Source organism: Mytilus trossulus, chromosome 7 (assembly GCF_036588685.1).
Source record: "Mytilus trossulus isolate FHL-02 chromosome 7, PNRI_Mtr1.1.1.hap1, whole genome shotgun sequence".
Classification (NCBI taxonomy): Eukaryota; Metazoa; Mollusca; class Bivalvia; order Mytilida; family Mytilidae; genus Mytilus; species Mytilus trossulus.
Window position 1 is genome coordinate 74,178,189 of NC_086379.1, and position 20,566 is coordinate 74,198,754.

Genomic DNA, 20,566 nt, shown 5'->3' on the forward strand with positions numbered 1-20,566 from the left:
GTATTTATGCAAATAAAATATTTTTAAAACTAAACATTGTATAAAAAAATGAGAAGTGGTATGATTGAACATGAGAGAACTATCCACCAAAGTAAAAATTAAGTGGTAATAAGCTTGGCCTTCAACAATGAGGGAGGGGGGAAATACAGAATTATTAGCTATTATGGTGTTAACATGAAAAATGTAAAACAATTTAAAAGAGAAGCCTAACAGCCAAATTTATAACAAAACAATTGCATTGTTTTCAGAACATTAATGGGAGCTTTGAAATTATTCCTTGGTGGAGCCCCTGAAGGTCCAGCCGGTACAGGGAAGACAGAGACTTGTAAAGATTTAGCCAAAGCTGTTGCTAAACAGGTAAAGTTCATAATTTCCATTTTAAAGTTTCAAGTTAATTTAACAGATTTTTTTTCTCGTCACTTTAAATTTGTGAAACCATAACATAGAGCAAGTCTAACACACTGAAAAAAAGTTTGCCTTCAGTAAGCTAACTTTTTTTTTCTTTTTTTTCTACAGATTAACATATTTTAAAGGTTATAACGACTAAAATTTTATTTTGGAGCTAAAGTGTTTATTTCATGTAAATTTAATTTCTTAAATGAAACCCTGATTTATACCTGTTTATATTTTAGTGTGTGGTATTTAACTGTTCAGATGGTTTGGATTACAAGGCCATGGGTAAATTCTTCAAAGGTTTAGCCCAGGCCGGTGCATGGGCATGTTTTGATGAGTTTAATCGTATAGAGTTGGAAGTATTGTCTGTTGTGGCCCAACAAATTCTAAGTATCCAACAGGCTGTAGCAGCAGGACTAAAGAGATTTATATTTGAAGGGACAGAATTAGCTCTTAATCCTTCCTGTACATGTTTTATTACCATGAACCCTGGTTATGCTGGCCGACAGGAATTACCTGATAACCTTAAGGTTTGTATTTCAACATTGGAAAAAGCACAAAAGTGTGTAGTTAAAGCTGAAATAGACAACAAAATTAACCAATTTTTTTAACCATAGAAACTAACGGAAAGAAAAAAACAAATACAACTTGATGATGTTCCTTATGTGATCTTTGATAAATATGAAAAAGTTTTTTGTTACTGGTAGTTTTGTAGTGTTAAGAATCATCTGTAAGTCAGTAACATTTTATAAAAATCTTTTTTATTTCACTGAAAGAAACACAAAACTAGATAAGAAATACATATCGAAAGTCAAATGTTTATTATATATAACAATATTAAATCAATCCTTTTTAGGTGTTATTCAGAACAGTAGCTATGATGGTGCCAGACTATGGTATGATTGGAGAGATCTCATTGTACTCTATGGGATTTGTAGATGCAAGAAGGTAAGATATAGATATTTACCATGGCTATCACTTAGATTGTAATACATTTTCTTTTTATCTACATTTCAGCTTGATGTTCAAAGATGTGTTAAACATATTTTTTTTTTAATCTATCCAACAAAGACCCATGGACAAGAGTGGAAACAATAACAGGTCTCTGTATGGCCTTCAACAATGAGCACCACACATACTATACTGTAAGCTATTAAAGGCCCAAGGATGATGAATAAAGTTAAGCCATGTTATGTCCAATAAGCTGTTTTACTAAAAACAAAAAAAACTAAAAAAACGTAGATGCTGAAATGATAGAACTTATGATTTTTGTTACATTATTTTCTTAACTGAATGGTTGAGAAGCTTCAATATTCTTTATGTTTATTCCAACTTTTGATTTCAGTTTGGCAAACAAAATTGTCGCAGTATACACATTGTGTTCTGAACAATTGTCATCACAGCACCATTATGATTATGGAATGAGAGCTGTCAAATCAGTATTGACTGCTGCTGGTAACCTGAAACTGAAGTACTTAGAAGAAGAGGAACCAGTCCTTCTTCTGAAAGCCATCATGGATGTCAATCTTCCTAAATTCTTAGCACAGGATGTACCTCTGTTTGAGGGTATTATTTCTGATCTGTTCCCTGGTGTGGAATGCCCTAAGCCTGATTATGGTTTATTCATGGAGGCACTTAAAGACAATACAGTAAAGAGGCATCTACAACCACATCCATGGTTCTTGGATAAAATTATTCAGGTGATAATTGTTATAATGATTTACTGTAACTTTTGATGTATATTTTTAATAGTTATTTTAGTGAGTAACTGTTTAAGAATAAACTAAGATCTAAGAGATTGATAGTTAAAAGTTTACATACAATATTCATGCAATAAACCTTGTATTGTATAGAGAAGCTTGATTAACTGTTTAAATTATTCGTCACTGATGATGTCAATGATTTGAAGCTAAAATTGCACTCCTGCAATATGTTTAAATGTTGCAAATGATTTTTTGGAGGAGATTATAATGTTGCTATGCAATATAAAATTGGAAAAAGGAAATGGGGAATGTGTCAAAGCCACAACATAGAGCAGCCAACAGCCGAAGCCCACCAATTGGAATCCAATATCCATTTATAGATATGATATGTTAGCTTACAAAATTCCTGTGACACATCTTAGATACACATATAAAAGTTAAGGTTACCCATACAGGCTTGGAGCTTTTTCACGATTAAAAATAATGAAATGAATAATATATTTGACAGGTATATGAGATGATTTTGGTACGACATGGTTTGATGATAGTAGGAGAACCATTAGGTGGTAAAACACAGGGATGGCAAGTGTTAGCTGATGCCCTCTCAGATCTACATGCTTCAGGACTCTACCCTGAGTCTAAGACAATATACAGAATAATCAACCCTAAAGCTATCACCATGGGCCAGCTGTATGGATGTTTTGATCCAGTATCTCATGAATGGACTGATGGTATTATATTTATTTAATTTAATCGTTATTTTGCATATGTTTTATATACCACTTCAAGCTTGAATATTTAACCAGGATTTAAGCATACATTTGTGTTATACGAGTTAAATAATTGGTTGAGACACAAAAGATAAAGAAAAGTTTGTTATTTTTATGAACTTTTTTCTAAAACTTTACGCATAAGCTAAAAATGAAATGTTGTACCTGTTTTTGTAGCATTTGTGCAGATATTTGAAACACAGCTATTTATATTTAATATTGCAAATTTTGGATGATCATAAGACATATTTTTATGTTTCAGGTGTACTTGCTAATACATTCAGAGAATATGCCAGTAATCCAAATGAAGACAGGAAGTGGATTCTATTTGATGGACCTGTGGATGCTGTGTGGATAGAAAACATGAACACTGTATTGGATGATAACAAAAAGGTTTATTAATTTCTATTTGTTTTTACAAAAAATATTGATTATTTATTTTCTAGTGAAAAAAATCTTCACTATCATTATGTATAAAAATGTATCAAAAATAGGATTAAGTTTATAAAATTTCAAACTGTTCTTTATCCAAGAACTGCACATTAAAGTCTCAATCTTAGGACAATAAGGAAAGAGACAGTGAAAAATAAAGGATAGTAGATTTAGACAGTGGTTATATTGATAGGCATTTTATAGAAAATGTTAAATGAATTGCTGGTGTTATTATGATACACAGTGGAATATCTAAAATGACAGTATTGTGTTGTTTATTTTTACAGCTATGTTTGATGAGTGGTGAAATTATTCAGATGTCTAATGTCATGAACCTGATATTTGAGCCTGCTGATTTAGAACAGGCTTCCCCTGCTACCGTCAGTCGATGTGGTATGATCTACTTAGAACCCCACCAGCTGGGCTGGAGACCATTCAAAGAATCGTATATGATGTATGAACTTCCCCATAACTTATCACAGGAAGATAAAGACCTAGTGAATGACTTGTTTGAGTGGTTAATTGACCCATGTTTATACTTTATTCATAAGAAATGTAAAGTGTTTATGACGACATCAGACATGCATCTGGTTCAGTCTTTGATGAGGCTGTATACATGTCTATTGGACGAGATTAAAGATACATGTGTTAAAATGGAGAAAAGTGACGAACAAGAAGAACAAACAGATATACTTACAAAACAACAGGTACATTTTTATATCAAATATATTTCTGTGTTCATTTGTGTTTATATTTCAATACTTTAATTTTGGATGTAACACGTCTTCTGATTGGCTGACAGTGTTTTGTCTATCAGCTCATTGACGTAATTTTGTCATGTGACTTTGACGTCATCAACATGTTTTCCTGTTTTTCTTCCGCTTGAAATGGAATGACTGTATTTTTTTTCTCTGTCTATTCGAAATAGCATGAAAAATGAAGTGCACATTTTGAAATAAGCCGATAAGTGGTATTCAGTGTTCACAATATTTTTGATGTTATTTCTTCATATATAGAAAAAAAATTATTGAAGTCATTCCTTAAATAAAACAGGAAATAGAATTTAGGAAATGGTGATTCATGTAGCTCCTACTGCTGTCAAATATTCTCAACATTCAAAAAACATTGCTTGGTTTGGCAAATAAATAGAAGAAGAAAATTACATGATGTAAATTTAAAATATTAGAAATACAAATCAACATATGAATTTTACACTATAAAAGATGACAATAACTGCTTTTATATTTCAGATAACATTATGGTTACAAGGATTGTTTTTGTTCTCCTAGATCTGGACTGTATACCAAGAGATAACAATAACTGCTTTATATTTCAGATAACATTATGGTTACAAGGATTATTTTTGTTCTCCTAGATCTGGACTGTATACCAAGAGATAACAATAACTGCTTTATATTTCAGATAACATTATGGTTACAAGGATTGTTTTTGTTCTCCTTGATCTGGACTGTATACCAAGAGATAACAATAACTGCTTTATATTTCAGATAACATTATGGTTACAAGGATTATTTTTGTTCTCCTTGATCTGGACTGTATACCAAGAGATAACAATAACTGCTTTATATTTCAGATAACATTATGGTTACAAGGATTATTTTTGTTCTCCTTGATCTGGACTGTATACCAAGAGATAACAATAACTGCTTTATATTTCAGATAACATTATGGTTACAAGGATTATTTTTGTTCTCCTAGATCTGGACTGTATACCAAGAGATAACAATAACTGCTTTATATTTCAGATAACATTATGGTTACAAGGATTGTTTTTGTTCTCCTTGATCTGGACTATATACCAAGAGATAACAATAACTGCTTTTATGTTTCAGATAACATTATGGTTACAAGGATTATTTTTGTTCTCCTTGATCTGGACTGTATACCAAGAGATAACAATAACTGCTTTATATTTCAGATAACATTATGGTTACAAGGATTATTTTTGTTCTCCTTGATCTGGACTGTATACCAAGAGATAACAATAACTGCTTTATATTTCAGATAACATTATGGTTACAAGGATTATTTTTGTTCTCCTTGATCTGGACTGTATACCAAGAGATAACAATAACTGCTTTATATTTAAGATAAGATTATGGTTACAAGGATTGTTTTTGTTCTCCTTGATCTGGACTGTATACCAAGAGATAACAATAACTGCTTTATATTTCAGATAACATTATGGTTACAAGGATTGTTTTTGTTCTCCTTGATCTGGACTGTATACCAAGAGATAACAATAACTGCTTTATATTTCAGATAACATTATGGTTACAAGGATTATTTTTGTTCTCCTTGATCTGGACTGTATACCAAGAGATAACAATAACTGCTTTATATTTCAGATAACATTATGGTTACAAGGATTATTTTTGTTCTCCTTGATCTGGACTGTATACCAAGAGATAACAATAACTGCTTTATATTTCAGATAACATTATGGTTACAAGGATTATTTTTGTTCTCCTTGATCTGGACTGTATACCAAGAGATAACAATAACTGCTTTATATTTCAGATAACATTATGGTTACAAGGATTATTTTTGTTCTCCTTGATCTGGACTGTATACCAAGAGATAACAATAACTGCTTTATATTTCAGATAACATTATGGTTACAAGGATTATTTTTGTTCTCCTTGATCTGGACTGTATACCAAGAGATAACAATAACTGCTTTATATTTCAGATAACATTATTGTTACAAGGACTGTTTTTGTTCTCCTTGATCTGGACTGTATACCAAGAGATAACAATAACTGCTTTATATTTCAGATAACATTATGGTTACAAGGATTGTTTTTGTTCTCCTTGATCTGGACTGTATACCAAGAGATAACAATAACTGCTTTATATTTCAGATAACATTATGGTTACAAGGATTATTTTTGTTCTCCTTGATCTGGACTGTATACCAAGAGATAACAATAACTGCTTTATATTTCAGATAACATTATGGTTACAAGGATTATTTTTGTTCTCCTTGATCTGGACTGTATACCAAGAGATAACAATAACTGCTTTATATTTCAGATAACATTATGGTTACAAGGATTGTTTTTGTTCTCCTTGATCTGGACTGTATACCAAGAGATAACAATAACTGCTTTATATTTCAGATAACATTATGGTTACAAGGATTATTTTTGTTCTCCTTGATCTGGACTGTATACCAAGAGATAACAATAACTGCTTTATATTTCAGATAACATTATGGTTACAAGGATTGTTTTTGTTCTCCTTGATCTGGACTGTATACCAAGAGATAACAATAACTGCTTTATATTTCAGATAACATTATGGTTACAAGGATTGTTTTTGTTCTCCTTGATCTGGACTGTATACCAAGAGATAACAATAACTGCTTTATATTTCAGATAACATTATGGTTACAAGGATTGTTTTTGTTCTCCTTGATCTGGACTGTATACCAAGAGATAACAATAACTGCTTTATATTTCAGATAACATTATGGTTACAAGGATTGTTTTTGTTCTCCTTGATCTGGACTGTATACCAAGAGATAACAATAACTGCTTTATATTTCAGATAACATTATGGTTACAAGGATTGTTTTTGTTCTCCTTGATCTGGACTGTAGGAGGAACTATTGCTGATGATGGACGTAAACTGTTTGATACGTTCTTCAGAAATATTGTCAGTGGTGTAGATCCTGATCATCCCAAACCAAAGTCAATCAAAATAACCAAGGTCAGTCACCAATCAATTCATCACACTCTTTATAAACTTACTGCATCATATTCTGGAATTTCTCTTTTTTACTTTTCTTGCGTAGAATTGTAATGTTTTGACATGCTGCACAAGATCAAATTGCTCACACATAATTTAGATTTTTTTTTTTAAGTAGAACATATGATTCATGTAGTTTGCCATTTTATTTTTAATATATGTTACATAATGGTTGATTAATTATGCTGAAACATTTAAAAAAAAAATGATCATGTAAATTTATTAAACGGCTGTGCATAAATAAAAATGTATTTTGTTTGATGATTTCAGAGTAACATGATTCCAGAGAGATCCTCAATATACGATTTCTGCTTTGAGAAGAAAGCCAGTGGTAACTGGATTGAATGGATGGACACATTAGATAAAAATAAACTGATAATTCCAAAGGATGCTAAGGTAAGACTATCCCTCAATTACAGATGTTTAAAAAGTATTACTGTAAATTAAGAAATTATTTGGGATAATTGCGACAGGGTTATAATCGCAATAATTGACACTGGCATTTTCATATTTTTGATTAAAATTAAACAGGATTTTTCTCAATATTGCAAAATTTTTATATTGCATTTTAGTCTAACATGACAAAATCACAATAATAAATGAATTCAATAATTTCTGAATTAACAGTAATAAAACAATATATTTTGAGAAAATCATATAACTGGTAAGAAGTAATGTGTTACTTGTATACAGATAGCCAAAATCTTTTCTCACTACTAGTCCAAAGACAAATTTTCCATCAATTTTTGTATGTGTCTCACTTACTAGTCCAAATAAAGTTTGACTAGTCTGGGTCATTGGACTTATTACTAACAGTGCTAACAATCCTTTGAAGTTTCCTCATTCAAAGTTATATACTGTATGTTACTGCCATTTTAGTAACTGATACAACTCCATGCTTCTCATATATGTATATTTTTGTAGATTAATGAAGTAATTATACAGACTACAGACACAGCTAGACAAGCTTTCTTCCTGACTACATACCTTCCACATTCACAGCCCATGTTGTTTGTTGGGCCCACTGGTACAGGAAAATCTGCTATTACAAATGGCTTCCTTCTAGATCTACCTAAAGATTTGTAAGTTTTATCAATGATTTGAGAAAAAAAATAACATATATCTAATTTATAGCTGATAGTAACACTAAATTTATTTATTTTGTGGTTTCCTGTCTTCTTTTTGATTTCAACTTCATAGTTTTCTACAAAGCAAGACTATTGGAGTATTCTGAGCTTTTGGGTTTATCTGCCACCGTGTCTTTTAAAGACCTCATTGATTTACAGCGATTAAACTTAGTGATTAGATTGTTGTTCTAGGATTGATTGACACCACCCAAAACAAGAAGAACATATTTAAGGATACTGGTTCTCACATTATATATCAAATATGTGTCACAAAAGACAACAACACATATTCCTTGATTTCAATACAACTGTGAATACCTAGCGGTATCCACTCGTTTTTACCTTCCCACACAATCACCACTTCAGGTGTTGGTTCACTTGATAGAATTACATTATGTTTCAAAGTTAATTTTCCTTTTCCTTTGAATCAAATACTGCCTATGCTAACCAATAATTTTTATGTTTATACAATAGTTGAAACATAGATAAATGTTTACTTGAAAACATTCTACATTTTTGTTATACTTTTATAGGTATATGCCAAATTGTATCAATTTCTCAGCCAGAACATCAGCCAATCAGACACAAGATATTGTAATGGCTAAACTTGACAGGTAAGAGTTAAATTATTGATCTAAATGAAGAAAATTAAGAATGGAAATTGGGAATATGTCAAAGAGACAACAACCCAACCAATGGGCAGTAAACAGCAGAAGGCCACCAATGGGTCTTTAACATAGTGAGAAAATCCTGCACATAGAAGACTATATATACCATCCAACATATACAGTAACTTTTGACCTTAATTACATTTCAAAAATATTATTCCAGAATCCTTTAAACCAATATTGGTATCATATTATGTTTTAATTGATTTGGAAAATTATAGTATGAATTACCATTCTAATGAAGAAAATAAACTTACAATTATCAGGAGAAGAAAAGGAGTGTTTGGTCCACCAATGGGAAAGAAATCTGTCACGTTTGTTGATGACCTGAACATGCCAGCTAAAGAGAAGTACGGAGCTCAGCCTCCTATAGAATTATTGAGGCAGTGGCTAGATCATGGACATTGGTATGACAGAAAAGATACAACTAAAGTTTTCCTAACAGACGTGGTATGTATCAGACAAAAATCTTGCAAATTCCTATAACTTTGCGATTCAGAAAGTGTGCTAATGGCACAATTTTCTTAAGCACGAAGTATTGTTTTGCTTAAAATAATTGATAGGTATATAGGATATTTAAAATGATACATCTCTTAATGTTTTTAAGTCTGAAAACCAAAATCTTTGAATTTTCATGAAACCCTCTGATGCTATAATTACATTTATTGTGACTTCTTGGATAGAAGTTTTCTAATATCTCAGCATATTCTAACCTAGCCATTGTTTAAGCAATTATCGTTTAATTTAATTTTATTTTAGTAAGAATCTAGGGCTTAAATGAAGAAAAAACTTTCAAATATATCTTTGAATGAAATTAATATTGTGTAATATGAAATATTCTGCAAACGTTTCATAGATAATAAGATTGAGAATGGAAATAGGGAGTGTGTCAAAAGTGACTACAGTAATCATACTTCTGATACTTAACTGTATTTCTATACTTCTGTTAAGTAAATATATCTATTTTTCAGCTACTTGTAGCAGCTATGGGTCCACCTGGTGGAGGTAGGAACGATATTACAAGTCGTTTTACCAGACATTTGAATGTTGTATCGATAAATGAGTTCGATGATTCAACAATGACCAGAATCTTCACATCAATTACAGATTGGCATTTTGCCAATTTTGAAGGATCATTTGTAAGGAATGGAAAGGTGAGATCATTATTGGATGTAAAATAAATTAAGAAAATTCCACATTTCAAATTTCATTTATTTTTTTTAAGTTTTGTCCCCTCCTTTCAAATGTTTGTATTATGATTTATAAACTGGTCCAGTACTTCTTCTTGGCTAGATTGGCAGAAAACCAATTTAATAACTTGGTGTGGCATGTATGAATATAAGAAATAACAAGAAAGTTTGGAACACTGATAATTAAGAATGGAGTGAAGGGCTACACTGAAACATTGTATGTCTATGCAGTTTCTGATGCTGATAATTGAGTCTGTTTTTTCTTTCCTCATTAAATTAAATATTTAAACTTTTTTTTATCTATTCCAGCTATTGGTAGCTGCCACAATGGGAGTATACAAGGAAGCTGTTTTAAATTTCCTTCCAACTCCAGCTAAGAGTCATTACGTGTTCAATTTAAGAGACTTTGCTCGTGTAATTAGAGGTGTATTGCTAGTTCCATCAACCCATTTACAGGAAGCAGATAAACTAATGCGTTTGTGGGTGCATGAAGTTTACAGAGTATTCTATGATCGTCTTATTGATCATGAAGACAGGTAAAATCAAGGGTTTTTTCCACCAATTATTTTGATATTGTAGATTTGAATATACTGAATTGTTTTGTCAAGGACAGGGTAATCAACACTGAATGGGAATTTTCAAGCATGTCCAATATTGATTAAATGAAATAGTTTAAAAGAAGCTTTTTTTAGCTCACCTGGCCAAAAGGCCAAGTGAGCTTTTCTCATCACTTGGCGTCCGGCGTCGTCGTCGTCCTGCGTCCGGCGTCATTAACTTTTACAAAAATCTTCTCCTCTGAAACTACTGAACCAATTCAAACCAAACTGTATCTGATTGATTCCTAGGGTATCTAGAATAAAGTTTGTGTTTTAATTTCCATTTCATCAAAAAACATGGCCGCCATGGCTAAAAATAGAACATAGGGGTAAAATGCAGTTTTTGGCTTATAACTCAAAAACCAAAGCATTTAGAGCAAATCTGACATGGGGTAAAATTGTTAATCAGTTCAAGATCTATCTGCCCTCAAATTTTCAGATGAATCAGACAACCCATTGTTGGGTTGCTGCCCCTAAATTGGTAATTTTAAGGAAATTTTGCTGTTTTTGGTTATTATCTTGAATACTATTATAGATGGATATAAACTGTAAACAGCAATAATGTTCAGCAAAGTAAGATTTACAAATAAGTCAACATGACCAAAATGGTCAGTTGACCCCTTTAGGAGTTATTGCCCTTTATAGTCAATTTTTAACCATTTTTCATAGATCTCCATGATCTTTTACAAAAATCTTCTCCTCTGAAACTACTGAACCAATTTAAACCAAACTTCATCTGATTGATTCTTAGGGTATCTAGAATAAAGTTTGTGTTTTAATTTCCATTTCATCAAAAAACATGGCCGCCATGGCTAAAAATAGAACATAGGGGTAAAATGCAGTTTTTGGCTTATAACTCAAAAACCAAAGCATTTAGAGCAAATCTGACATAGGTTAATTTGTTTATCAGGTCAAGATCTATCTGCCTTGAAATTTTCAGATGAATCAGACAACCCATTGTTGGGTTGCTGCCCCTAAATTGGTAATTTCAAGGAAATTTTACTGTTTTAGGTTATTATATTGAATATTATTATAGATGAATATAAACTGTAAACAGCAATAATGTTCAGAAAAGTAAGATTTACAAATAAGTCAAATGACCAAAATGGTCATTTGACCCCTTTAGGAGTTATTGCTCCTCTGAAACTACTTGGCCAAATTAATCCAAACTTGGCCACAATAATTTTTGGGGTATTTATTTAAAAAAATGTGTCCGGTGACCCGGCCATCTAACCAAGATGGCCGCCACGGCTAAAAATAGAACATGGAGGTTAAATGCAGTTTTTGGTTATTACTCAAAATTCAAAGCATTTAGAGCAAATCTGACATGGGGTAAAATTGTTTATCTGGTCAAGATCTATCTGCCCTGAAATTTTAAAATGAATGGGACAACCCGTTGTTGGGTTGCTGCCACTGAATTGTTGATTTTAAGGAAATTTTGCTGTTTTTGGTTATTATCTTGAACATTATTATAGATAGAGATAAACTGTTAACAGCAATAATGTTCAGCAAAGTATGATTTACAAATAAGTCAACATGACCGAAATGGTCAGTTGATCTCTTTAGGAGTTATTGCCCTTTATAGTCCATTTTTAACCATTTTTCGTTAATCTTAGTAATCTTTTACAAAAAATCTTCTCCTGTGAAACTACTTGGCCAAATTAATCCAAACTTGGCCACAATCATTTTTGGGGTATTTAGTTAAAAAAATGTGTCTGGTGACCCGGCCATTCAATCAAGATGGTCGCCATGGCTAAAAATAGAACATAGGGGTAAAATGCAGTTTTTGGCTTATAACTCAGAAACCAAAGCATTTAGAGCAAATCTGACTTGGGGTAAAATTGTTTATCAGGTGAAGATATACCTGCTCTAAAAAATTTAGATGAATTGGACAACCTGTTGTTGGGTTGCTTCTCCTAAATTGGTAATTTTAAGGAAATTTTGCTGTTTTTGGTTATTATCTTGAATAATATTATAGATAGAGATAACCTGTAAACAGCAATAATGCTCAGAAAAGTAAGATTAACAAATAAGTCGATATGACTGAAATGGTCAATTGACCCCCTAAGGAGTTATTGTCCTTTATAGTCAATTTTTTTAACCATTTTCATAAAATTTAGAAATTTTTACTAACATTTTCCACTTAAACTACTGGGCCAAGTTCAATATAGATAGAGATAATTGTAAGCAGCAAGAATGTTCATCAAAGTAAGATGTACAAACACATCACCATCACCAAAACACAATTTTGTCATGAATCCATCTGCTTTCTTTGTTTATTGTTCTCATAAACCAAGGTGAGCAACACAGGCTCTTTAGAGCCTCTAGTTTGGAATATTAGATGTATGTTTTGATAGAATTATGTTTTGTGTTGACTTGGAAATCAATATATTTCAATGCAATCAATGTATTGTATTTTGTATTAATAGTAGTAGATTCTTTTATATTGCTACCACTGCTTCTACAGAAACATATTGGAAATCTGAATGAGGTTTATATTTTCATGTATAATTGAATGCAATATTATAAAAAAGACACATCAGATGCAGTTTGTAAAAGAAAAACACACCAAATGCAATGTGTAGAAGAAAAAACAAAACATTCTTTAATTTAAGAAAAAACAAAAAATAAATCTTTATTTTAATTTAAGAAAAAACAAAAAATAGTTCTTTTAATTTGTTTTCTTTCAGGGAAATGTTTTTCAAGATAGTTAAGGAACAATGTTCAAATAGTTTTAAGATGAACATAGATAAAATCCTTGGACATTTATCAGCTAGCGGAACTGTTGTAGATGAAAACATTCGTAGTTTGTTCTTTGGAGATTACATGATTGCTGAAAATAAAGTGTACGATGAAGTTACAGACTTAAAACAATTAACAGAAGTCATAGAAAAGTAAGTCTTAGTTATATTGTTATCAAAGCTACCCAGATTATAATTCAGTTAGCCAGACGCGTGTTTCATTTACATAAGTCTCATCAGTGACACTCATATCAAGATATTAATAAAGCCAAACGAGTACAAGATTGCAGAGCATTGAGGATCCAAAATTCCAAAAAGTTGTTAGATAACAGAGAGTTTGTTTATTTGTCTGATATTCGTAGTATATTTCTAAAAGACATGGACATTAGTTGTTTGGCTTTGATTTTCATTGGTCATTATGGTGGAAATTGTACCAATTAAAATATGTAATAAAATTCACCAAAATATATTTACGAAGAAAATGTAAGATTGAAAGAATTTTTAGGGTTGTATGAATTTTTTTTTATCTGTTTTATATTTGGCATGGGCATACAGTTTAAGTATAGATGTTTCACATACCTATCTTTATATTTCTATATTTTGACAGCTATTTAGATGAATACAACATGATCAGTAAGGCACCAATGAGACTAGTTATGTTTAAGTTTGCCATTGAACACATATCTCGTGTCTGCAGAGTACTACTTCAGGATAATGGTCACATGTTACTTGTTGGTATGTATAACTATTATCAATGTTTTTTTGTATGTCTCATTATCCATTATTTATGGTTCTAGTATAGAATAGTACAAATATGACTACAATGATTTCTTTTTATTTTGATAATTGTTCTGTTTTGAGATATGTGCCAGCTATAATTTTAAGGCCTAGGAATTAAAAAAAATGTATTTATCTAACTTGCACCTACCATAATGTTCTGTAAGTAAGGTATGATTGCCAATGAGGCAACTTTTCACAAGAGACCAAATGAAGTAGAAATTATAAACTAATATAGAAGATGAAATCTTGTCTATATTTTAATTATACCCCCGCTTTAAAAAAAGGGGGGTATACTGTTTTACCTCTGTCTGTCCGTCAGTCCGTCCGTCTTATACCCCCGCTTAAAAAAAAGGGGGGGTATACTGTTTTACCTCTGTCTGTCCGTCAGTCCGTCCGTCAGTCCTTCAGTCCGTCCTTCAGTCCGTCAGTCAGTCCGTCCCATGAAACTTTCGTCACATTTTTCTCAGGAACTACAATACAAGGATTTCTGAAATTTGGTTTCATGGTTTATCTAAGTCAGCTATACCGTGTGATGCGTTTTCAGATTGATCACTTGACAACTTCCTGTTTACCGAACACTTGTATGATTTTACACATGATAGCCAAGTTTAAAATTTTAATCACATTTTTCTCAGGAACTACAATACACTGATTTCTGAAATTTGGTTCCAGGGTTTATCTAAGTCAGCTTTACCGTGTGATGCGTTTTCAGATTGATCACTTGACAACTTCCTGTTTACCGAACACTTGTATGATTTTACACATGATAGCCAAGTTGAAAATTTTCGTCACATTTTTCTCAGGAACTACAATACAAGGATTTCTGAAATTTGGTTTCAGGGTTTATCTAAGTCAGCTTTACTGTGTGATACGTTTTCAGATTGATCACTTGACTACTTCCTGTTTACCGAACACTTGTATGATTTTACACATGATAGCCAAGTTGAAAATTTTCGTCACATTTTTCTCAGGAACTACAATACAAGGATTTTTGAAATTTGGTTTCAGGGTTTATCTAAGTCAGCTATACGGTGTGATGCGTTTTCAGATTGATCACTTGACAACTTCCTGTTTACCGAACACTTGTACGATTTTACACATGATAGCCAAGTTGAAAATTTTCGTCACATTTTTCTCAGGAACTACAATACAAGGATTTCTGAAATTTTGTTTCAGGATTTATATAAGTCAGCTATACCGTGTGATGCGTTTTCAGATTGATCACTTGACAACTTCCTGTTTACCGAACACTTGCATATTTTTACACTATTAATATTATCCACTTGCGGCGGGGGTATCATCAGTGAGCAGTAGCTCGCAGTTTACTTGTTTTTAACTGTCTTACATAAATTGTACATTAATTGATACGATTTTGTAGGTATTGGTGGTAGTGGACGACAGAGTGCTGTAAAACTGGCCACTTTTATGGCAGACTTTGATATGTTCATGATAGAAATTACAAAGAATTATACTACTACAGAATGGAGAGAAGATATCAAGAAAGTATGTGGCAGATATAATTATATATGTAGAACAGGAATTTGTATTTAATACTCTGTGTGAATGAAGATTACTATAAATATAAATACTGTTATAAAAAGTCCTGCTGTTATATGATCCCCTCACAAACAAACAACTCCCTAACTGATAATAAAAAAAGCAATTTTGTTAAAAAAAGTTGAAATTTACATTTCAAAACTTATTTTCTTTGATCATGCCATAAGGGTCAATGCATTTCTTTTGTTATGGTTTGAATCAAAATAGAAACCAATCTTATTGTCATGCTTAAATGTAAATGAACTTTTCAGTATTACTAGGCAAAATAAAATTGAAAATGGAAATGGGGAATGTGTCAAAGAGACAACAACCAGACCCAAGAGCAGATAACAGCCAAAGGCTGCCAATGGGTCTTAAATGCAGCTAGAAACTCCTGCACCCAAAGGCACGCTTCAGCTGGCCCCTAAAGCCTATTTCTACTATTTGTTTAGTTTGAAACATTATTTTAATTTCTCTTGTAGCTTCTTATAAAAGCTGGAGCAGATGGTAAACCAATGGTATTTTTGTTTGCTGATACTCAAATTAAAGATGAATCTTTTATGGAGGATATTAGTATGATATTAAACACTGGTGATGTTCCTAATATCTTTGCCTCAGATGAGAAAGCTGAATTAATAGAGAAAATGCAGGCTGTTGCTAGACAAGAGGTAATATAATCTTTTCTGTTTGGATTTCCCATGTACTTTGTGATAGATATATTAGGAGTGTTGTTGGTCAATGGATAAAAAAATAAAAAATTGAGAGCTCATGCAATTACTAAAACTTGATAAACTAACATTAATGGATGTGATGTGAAGTGTTGTGTGTTTAGTGTAGTAATTAATATGTGCATCACTACAGTTTTTATCTTGATTATTATAAATGTTGCAAAATGCAAGAAATAGGAATGATAATCCAAGGACAAAAGTATTGATTATTTGTTGAAAAAAGCTTTAAAAAAAATTAGAAGTAAGAAAACTTGAAAAGTCATATCTTGTTTTCTAAAATTTCAGTCCGGCAAATCCATTGTGCTGGATCTTATTTTCATGGTTCAACTTTTTAAATAAACTGTAATGTTTTTGCGCAAGTGATTTTCTCACTTATTATGAGTAATGAGCTGAAATTTTATTAAACAAGGATTGTTTCAAAGTTCTTTTTGATGCTCTATGAAATTTGTAGGACACTGTAAAAAGATAAATAAACAAAATAAAATTCAATTATGAAATACCAACAAACCCTGAGTTGATAAAATACTATAAATGAATGTTTTAGGAAATTACTGCAGCTGCCAAAGCTAAGGAGGCCAAAGAGACTGGCCAAACAGCTCCTCCAGAAGACAAGGCATTCATTTTAATCATACATTTTAATTCCTGATTTTGTTTATGATGCTATTCTTGGATGATTAGACATTTTTATTACTACGCATTTTGAATTAATTTAAGTAATAAGTGTCTTCTGAAATAATAAATTAACATATTGAATTTGAAAAAATAAAGAAAGTGTTGTCTTAGTGAAATAAGAAAAATGAGAATTACCAAATTTTCTTGAATAGCTATCATTTATTTTACATTATATATATTCCTCAGTTTGTTTCATATTTTTGTTCACAGCAAAAAAGTAATGGTTTTAGTAAGGAAGTTTCAGAAGATGAATATTCTTTGGTAATTCAAGCAAACCATATATTCAAACCTGACTATTCCCATTTGTTTCAGTATATATATATATCAAATGTCAGAAACTGATTGAAGTATCTCTACCAATGCCTTTCATAGCTTCAAAAGTAAAATGACCACAAAATAAGAAGATTTTTGTTCATGAATCTATTTCTAGCTGTGTAACAGATTCAAATCTGACTTTAAAACAATTCAAGGTTCTTTTCAACTTTTTTGTTTGTTTAAAATCTGTAGTCTGGAATAATGTCAATTAAAATAAAAATGACAAAATTTTAAACCCTGAATTCTTGAATTTTAGTGCCTTAAATAAAAAGGAAATCTGTCATCAGTTTTCCATTTCTTACTCTGGCGGGATGTTAAATAGATATTTCCTCAAACGTAATCATCATTACAGTCGATGCATTACTGAAACTTGATTCAATAAAATTGCAGAATTTTTATAATAAAGTTTATTTTTCTATCTGTTTTTCTTGTTCCCTCTACCATAGTAAATTTATGTTACATTCCTATTAATTTGCATTTTCAGTTATAAAATGCTATTATGTTGTGATGTTGTGAGGTGAGATATACACCAACAGTCACCACTCATACACAATTCATAGTTTTTTATGCTCCACTTCCAATAAGGGGGAGGGGTTTATATTTTCAGATCTCTGTGCTCCTCTGTTTTACAATACTATATCATGTTAAAGTTTTTGGACTTATTGAAAAATATTTGTACTGTTAGGGTTTAACCCATATTTCTGTGGTTCATTTCTATTGCCAGGGGAGATAATTCTGTACTAGATTTGATATGGGGAAAATATCAGAAAAATGATTTTTGTTTCAGGTTTTACGGTTATCAAAATATTTTGGTGATGTCAAGCCCATGGACCCCATAATTTATTTGAATTAGAACATGGCTTTGATTAGAATGTAAAAGAAAACAAAGTGACGCATGCAATGACTTCCTATTTTAAATGTTATAATTTTGTGGGAATATCTAATCAATATTCTAAATTTGCTAGATGTGTTATGCACAAAGACATGCAATGATTTAAACGTTTTGTGCACATTCTGCTTGTGTTCAATGAACTATAAACATTGAATAATCTAAATATTGTCAAAAAACATTCATGATCACAACGTTGAATGAACGCACACTATACAATATTGTATTAAGATATAACAAATAAGAGTTGCAAAGCTGATAAGTTTGTTTTCTTAATGAGGCTCTGCTTAATTTTGTTGAAATATTATAAATTTCTATGGTGAAGTATTCGGAACTGTAATTACGAATGTTTAAATATTTGTTCCAGCTATTCTAATGTCTTTTTTTTACTTTAACGATAATTTCAGGAGAAGTATTCAGTAAGTACTGTAGTAACCATGACGATACATGTCATGTGATACATTAGTCTTGTTGCATGATACTATATACAGGTCATGTGATATATTAGCTTTACAAATAGCATATTTATAAGCATGGGTGGTATATCTCAGCTTTTGAAATGCTACAGAAAGTTCAGAATTTGGCAACACCTATTTTAGCCATTTTTGTAAATAATTCATGTATATATTTATAAGTTACTTATATGTTGCCTAATTCTGAAGTTAAACAAAATACTATTGTATATTATGTCTTTAGAATCAGCACTTTAACGAACGTACACACATCTATGACGTAGACACATAGTCTTCTCAAGTTCTAGTTAACATATTATGTCAAAAAAGTATAATAAGCATGAACTAGTATATATAGAAATTACTTCTGGGTTACATATATTTATAGATTGATATGGGTCTATTCAAATAGATTTTAACTTAATTTTAAGTTAGAACTAGAAACAGCATGTTTAGTTTTAGTAAATTCTACTTATAAAATCTATTATCTTTACTTAATTTATGAAGGTAGGTTTCACATGAATTCATATATATGTATCAAATATATATATCAGAATAAGTATACTCAGTATCTGTGAAATGCAGCACTGACAGTTTATTAGTTACTTTGGATTAATTTATATTCATAGAAACCAATTTTCTTGGATTGATGAGGAATATATAGTTTTTTGTTGGTATTCCATTCCAGGGGTTTGCCTAAATCTGCATACAATCTTATGGAAAATTTCGACTACCTTTAATATTCAAATTTGTTTACTTATTTTATCAAATAGTTCATGAATATTGGTATCTCACAAATTAAAAAGAATCCACAATCCATTATATAACTGAACAAGTAAGAACTGCAAAACCAATTCTACAAAAAGAATTTTCAATATCTTTGGAGCATTATTTCTTATTGGAAGGTGTCATTATTGTCATCACTTAATTTGAGGTTCATGATGAAATCCATGTTATGATATGCAAAAAGCTGCAACTATTCATTTTAAGTGTTTGTTGATAAGTTTATATACAAATAGTGTTACATTTATTCAGTAAATTATAAAAACAACACAGATAATTATATATATATATATATGGTTTGACAAAAGAAACTTAATACATGACTTATGAACATGCATTTTATTTAGAAAAGGTTTGTAACATTCTTTAGTGACATATTGAAATTAGAAGGGACTAGAGAAAATTCTATATTTTTCGTGTCTTTTATAGTATAGTTGAATTTTAATGAAATACTTACATAGGGATAAATAATTTAATTCTCATCACAATATTTACAGGGTAAAAAGATGGATGCCACCCCCTTAGCTATGTACAACTATTTTATTGAACGTGTGAAAAAGAACCTTCACATAGTGTTAGCCATGAGTCCTATTGGAGATGCCTTCAGGAATCGTCTCAGGATGTTCCCCTCACTGATTAACTGCTGTACTATAGATTGGTTCCAGGTGAGTGGACTACAATCAATGAAAATGTCTGGAATATTGACTTAAGAACTTAATTCTAGCAATTCTTTTCTGTACTTTCGCACACAGTAGTGTACTGAAATGTAAAACTATTGATACATGTTCTATGAATCATAGAAATAAAAAGCATTTAAACTAGCAAGATGTTATTTTCTTTACACAAGTCTAACAAATTAATAACACTCAAGATATTGGTGCAGTGACAGAATGCTGTGAATTTGGACCAAGAGACTTTAGTATGTAATGGTTATGTTATTGTTTCGCTGACTTCTATGTCAGCCAAAATGTTGTCAATGTATTACAAGTAGTAAGGATGAAAGAGTTTAACACATTT

General features: G+C 31.2%; 1 protein-coding gene across 6 annotated transcripts in view; it reads left to right on the top strand.

The window, feature by feature from the left end:
- The window catches only part of LOC134725790 (dynein axonemal heavy chain 3-like), a 63,907-nt gene that overhangs the window by 25,183 nt on the left and 18,158 nt on the right, over nucleotides 1-20,566 (top strand). For 3 of the 6 annotated variants that reach the window (XM_063589942.1, XM_063589943.1, XM_063589945.1), the window contains 20 exons: nucleotides 249-357; nucleotides 633-923; nucleotides 1,250-1,341; nucleotides 1,739-2,093; nucleotides 2,605-2,827; nucleotides 3,129-3,259; nucleotides 3,586-4,005; nucleotides 6,872-7,033; nucleotides 7,343-7,468; nucleotides 7,997-8,154; nucleotides 8,733-8,813; nucleotides 9,134-9,317; nucleotides 9,839-10,021; nucleotides 10,367-10,593; nucleotides 13,344-13,547; nucleotides 14,002-14,129; nucleotides 15,553-15,677; nucleotides 16,193-16,378; nucleotides 16,983-17,051; nucleotides 20,047-20,214. In XM_063589942.1, the coding sequence (XP_063446012.1) occupies nucleotides 249-357; nucleotides 633-923; nucleotides 1,250-1,341; nucleotides 1,739-2,093; nucleotides 2,605-2,827; nucleotides 3,129-3,259; nucleotides 3,586-4,005; nucleotides 6,872-7,033; nucleotides 7,343-7,468; nucleotides 7,997-8,154; nucleotides 8,733-8,813; nucleotides 9,134-9,317; nucleotides 9,839-10,021; nucleotides 10,367-10,593; nucleotides 13,344-13,547; nucleotides 14,002-14,129; nucleotides 15,553-15,677; nucleotides 16,193-16,378; nucleotides 16,983-17,051; nucleotides 20,047-20,214 (3,622 nt within the window). Of the gene's footprint in view, nucleotides 1-248; nucleotides 358-632; nucleotides 924-1,249; nucleotides 1,342-1,738; nucleotides 2,094-2,604; nucleotides 2,828-3,128; nucleotides 3,260-3,585; nucleotides 4,006-6,871; nucleotides 7,034-7,342; nucleotides 7,469-7,996; nucleotides 8,155-8,732; nucleotides 8,814-9,133; nucleotides 9,318-9,838; nucleotides 10,022-10,366; nucleotides 10,594-13,343; nucleotides 13,548-14,001; nucleotides 14,130-15,552; nucleotides 15,678-16,192; nucleotides 16,379-16,982; nucleotides 17,052-18,721; nucleotides 18,734-20,046; nucleotides 20,215-20,566 lie in introns of all 6 variants that reach the window. The other 3 variants (XM_063589946.1, XM_063589947.1, XM_063589944.1) reach the window with 2 other exon arrangements.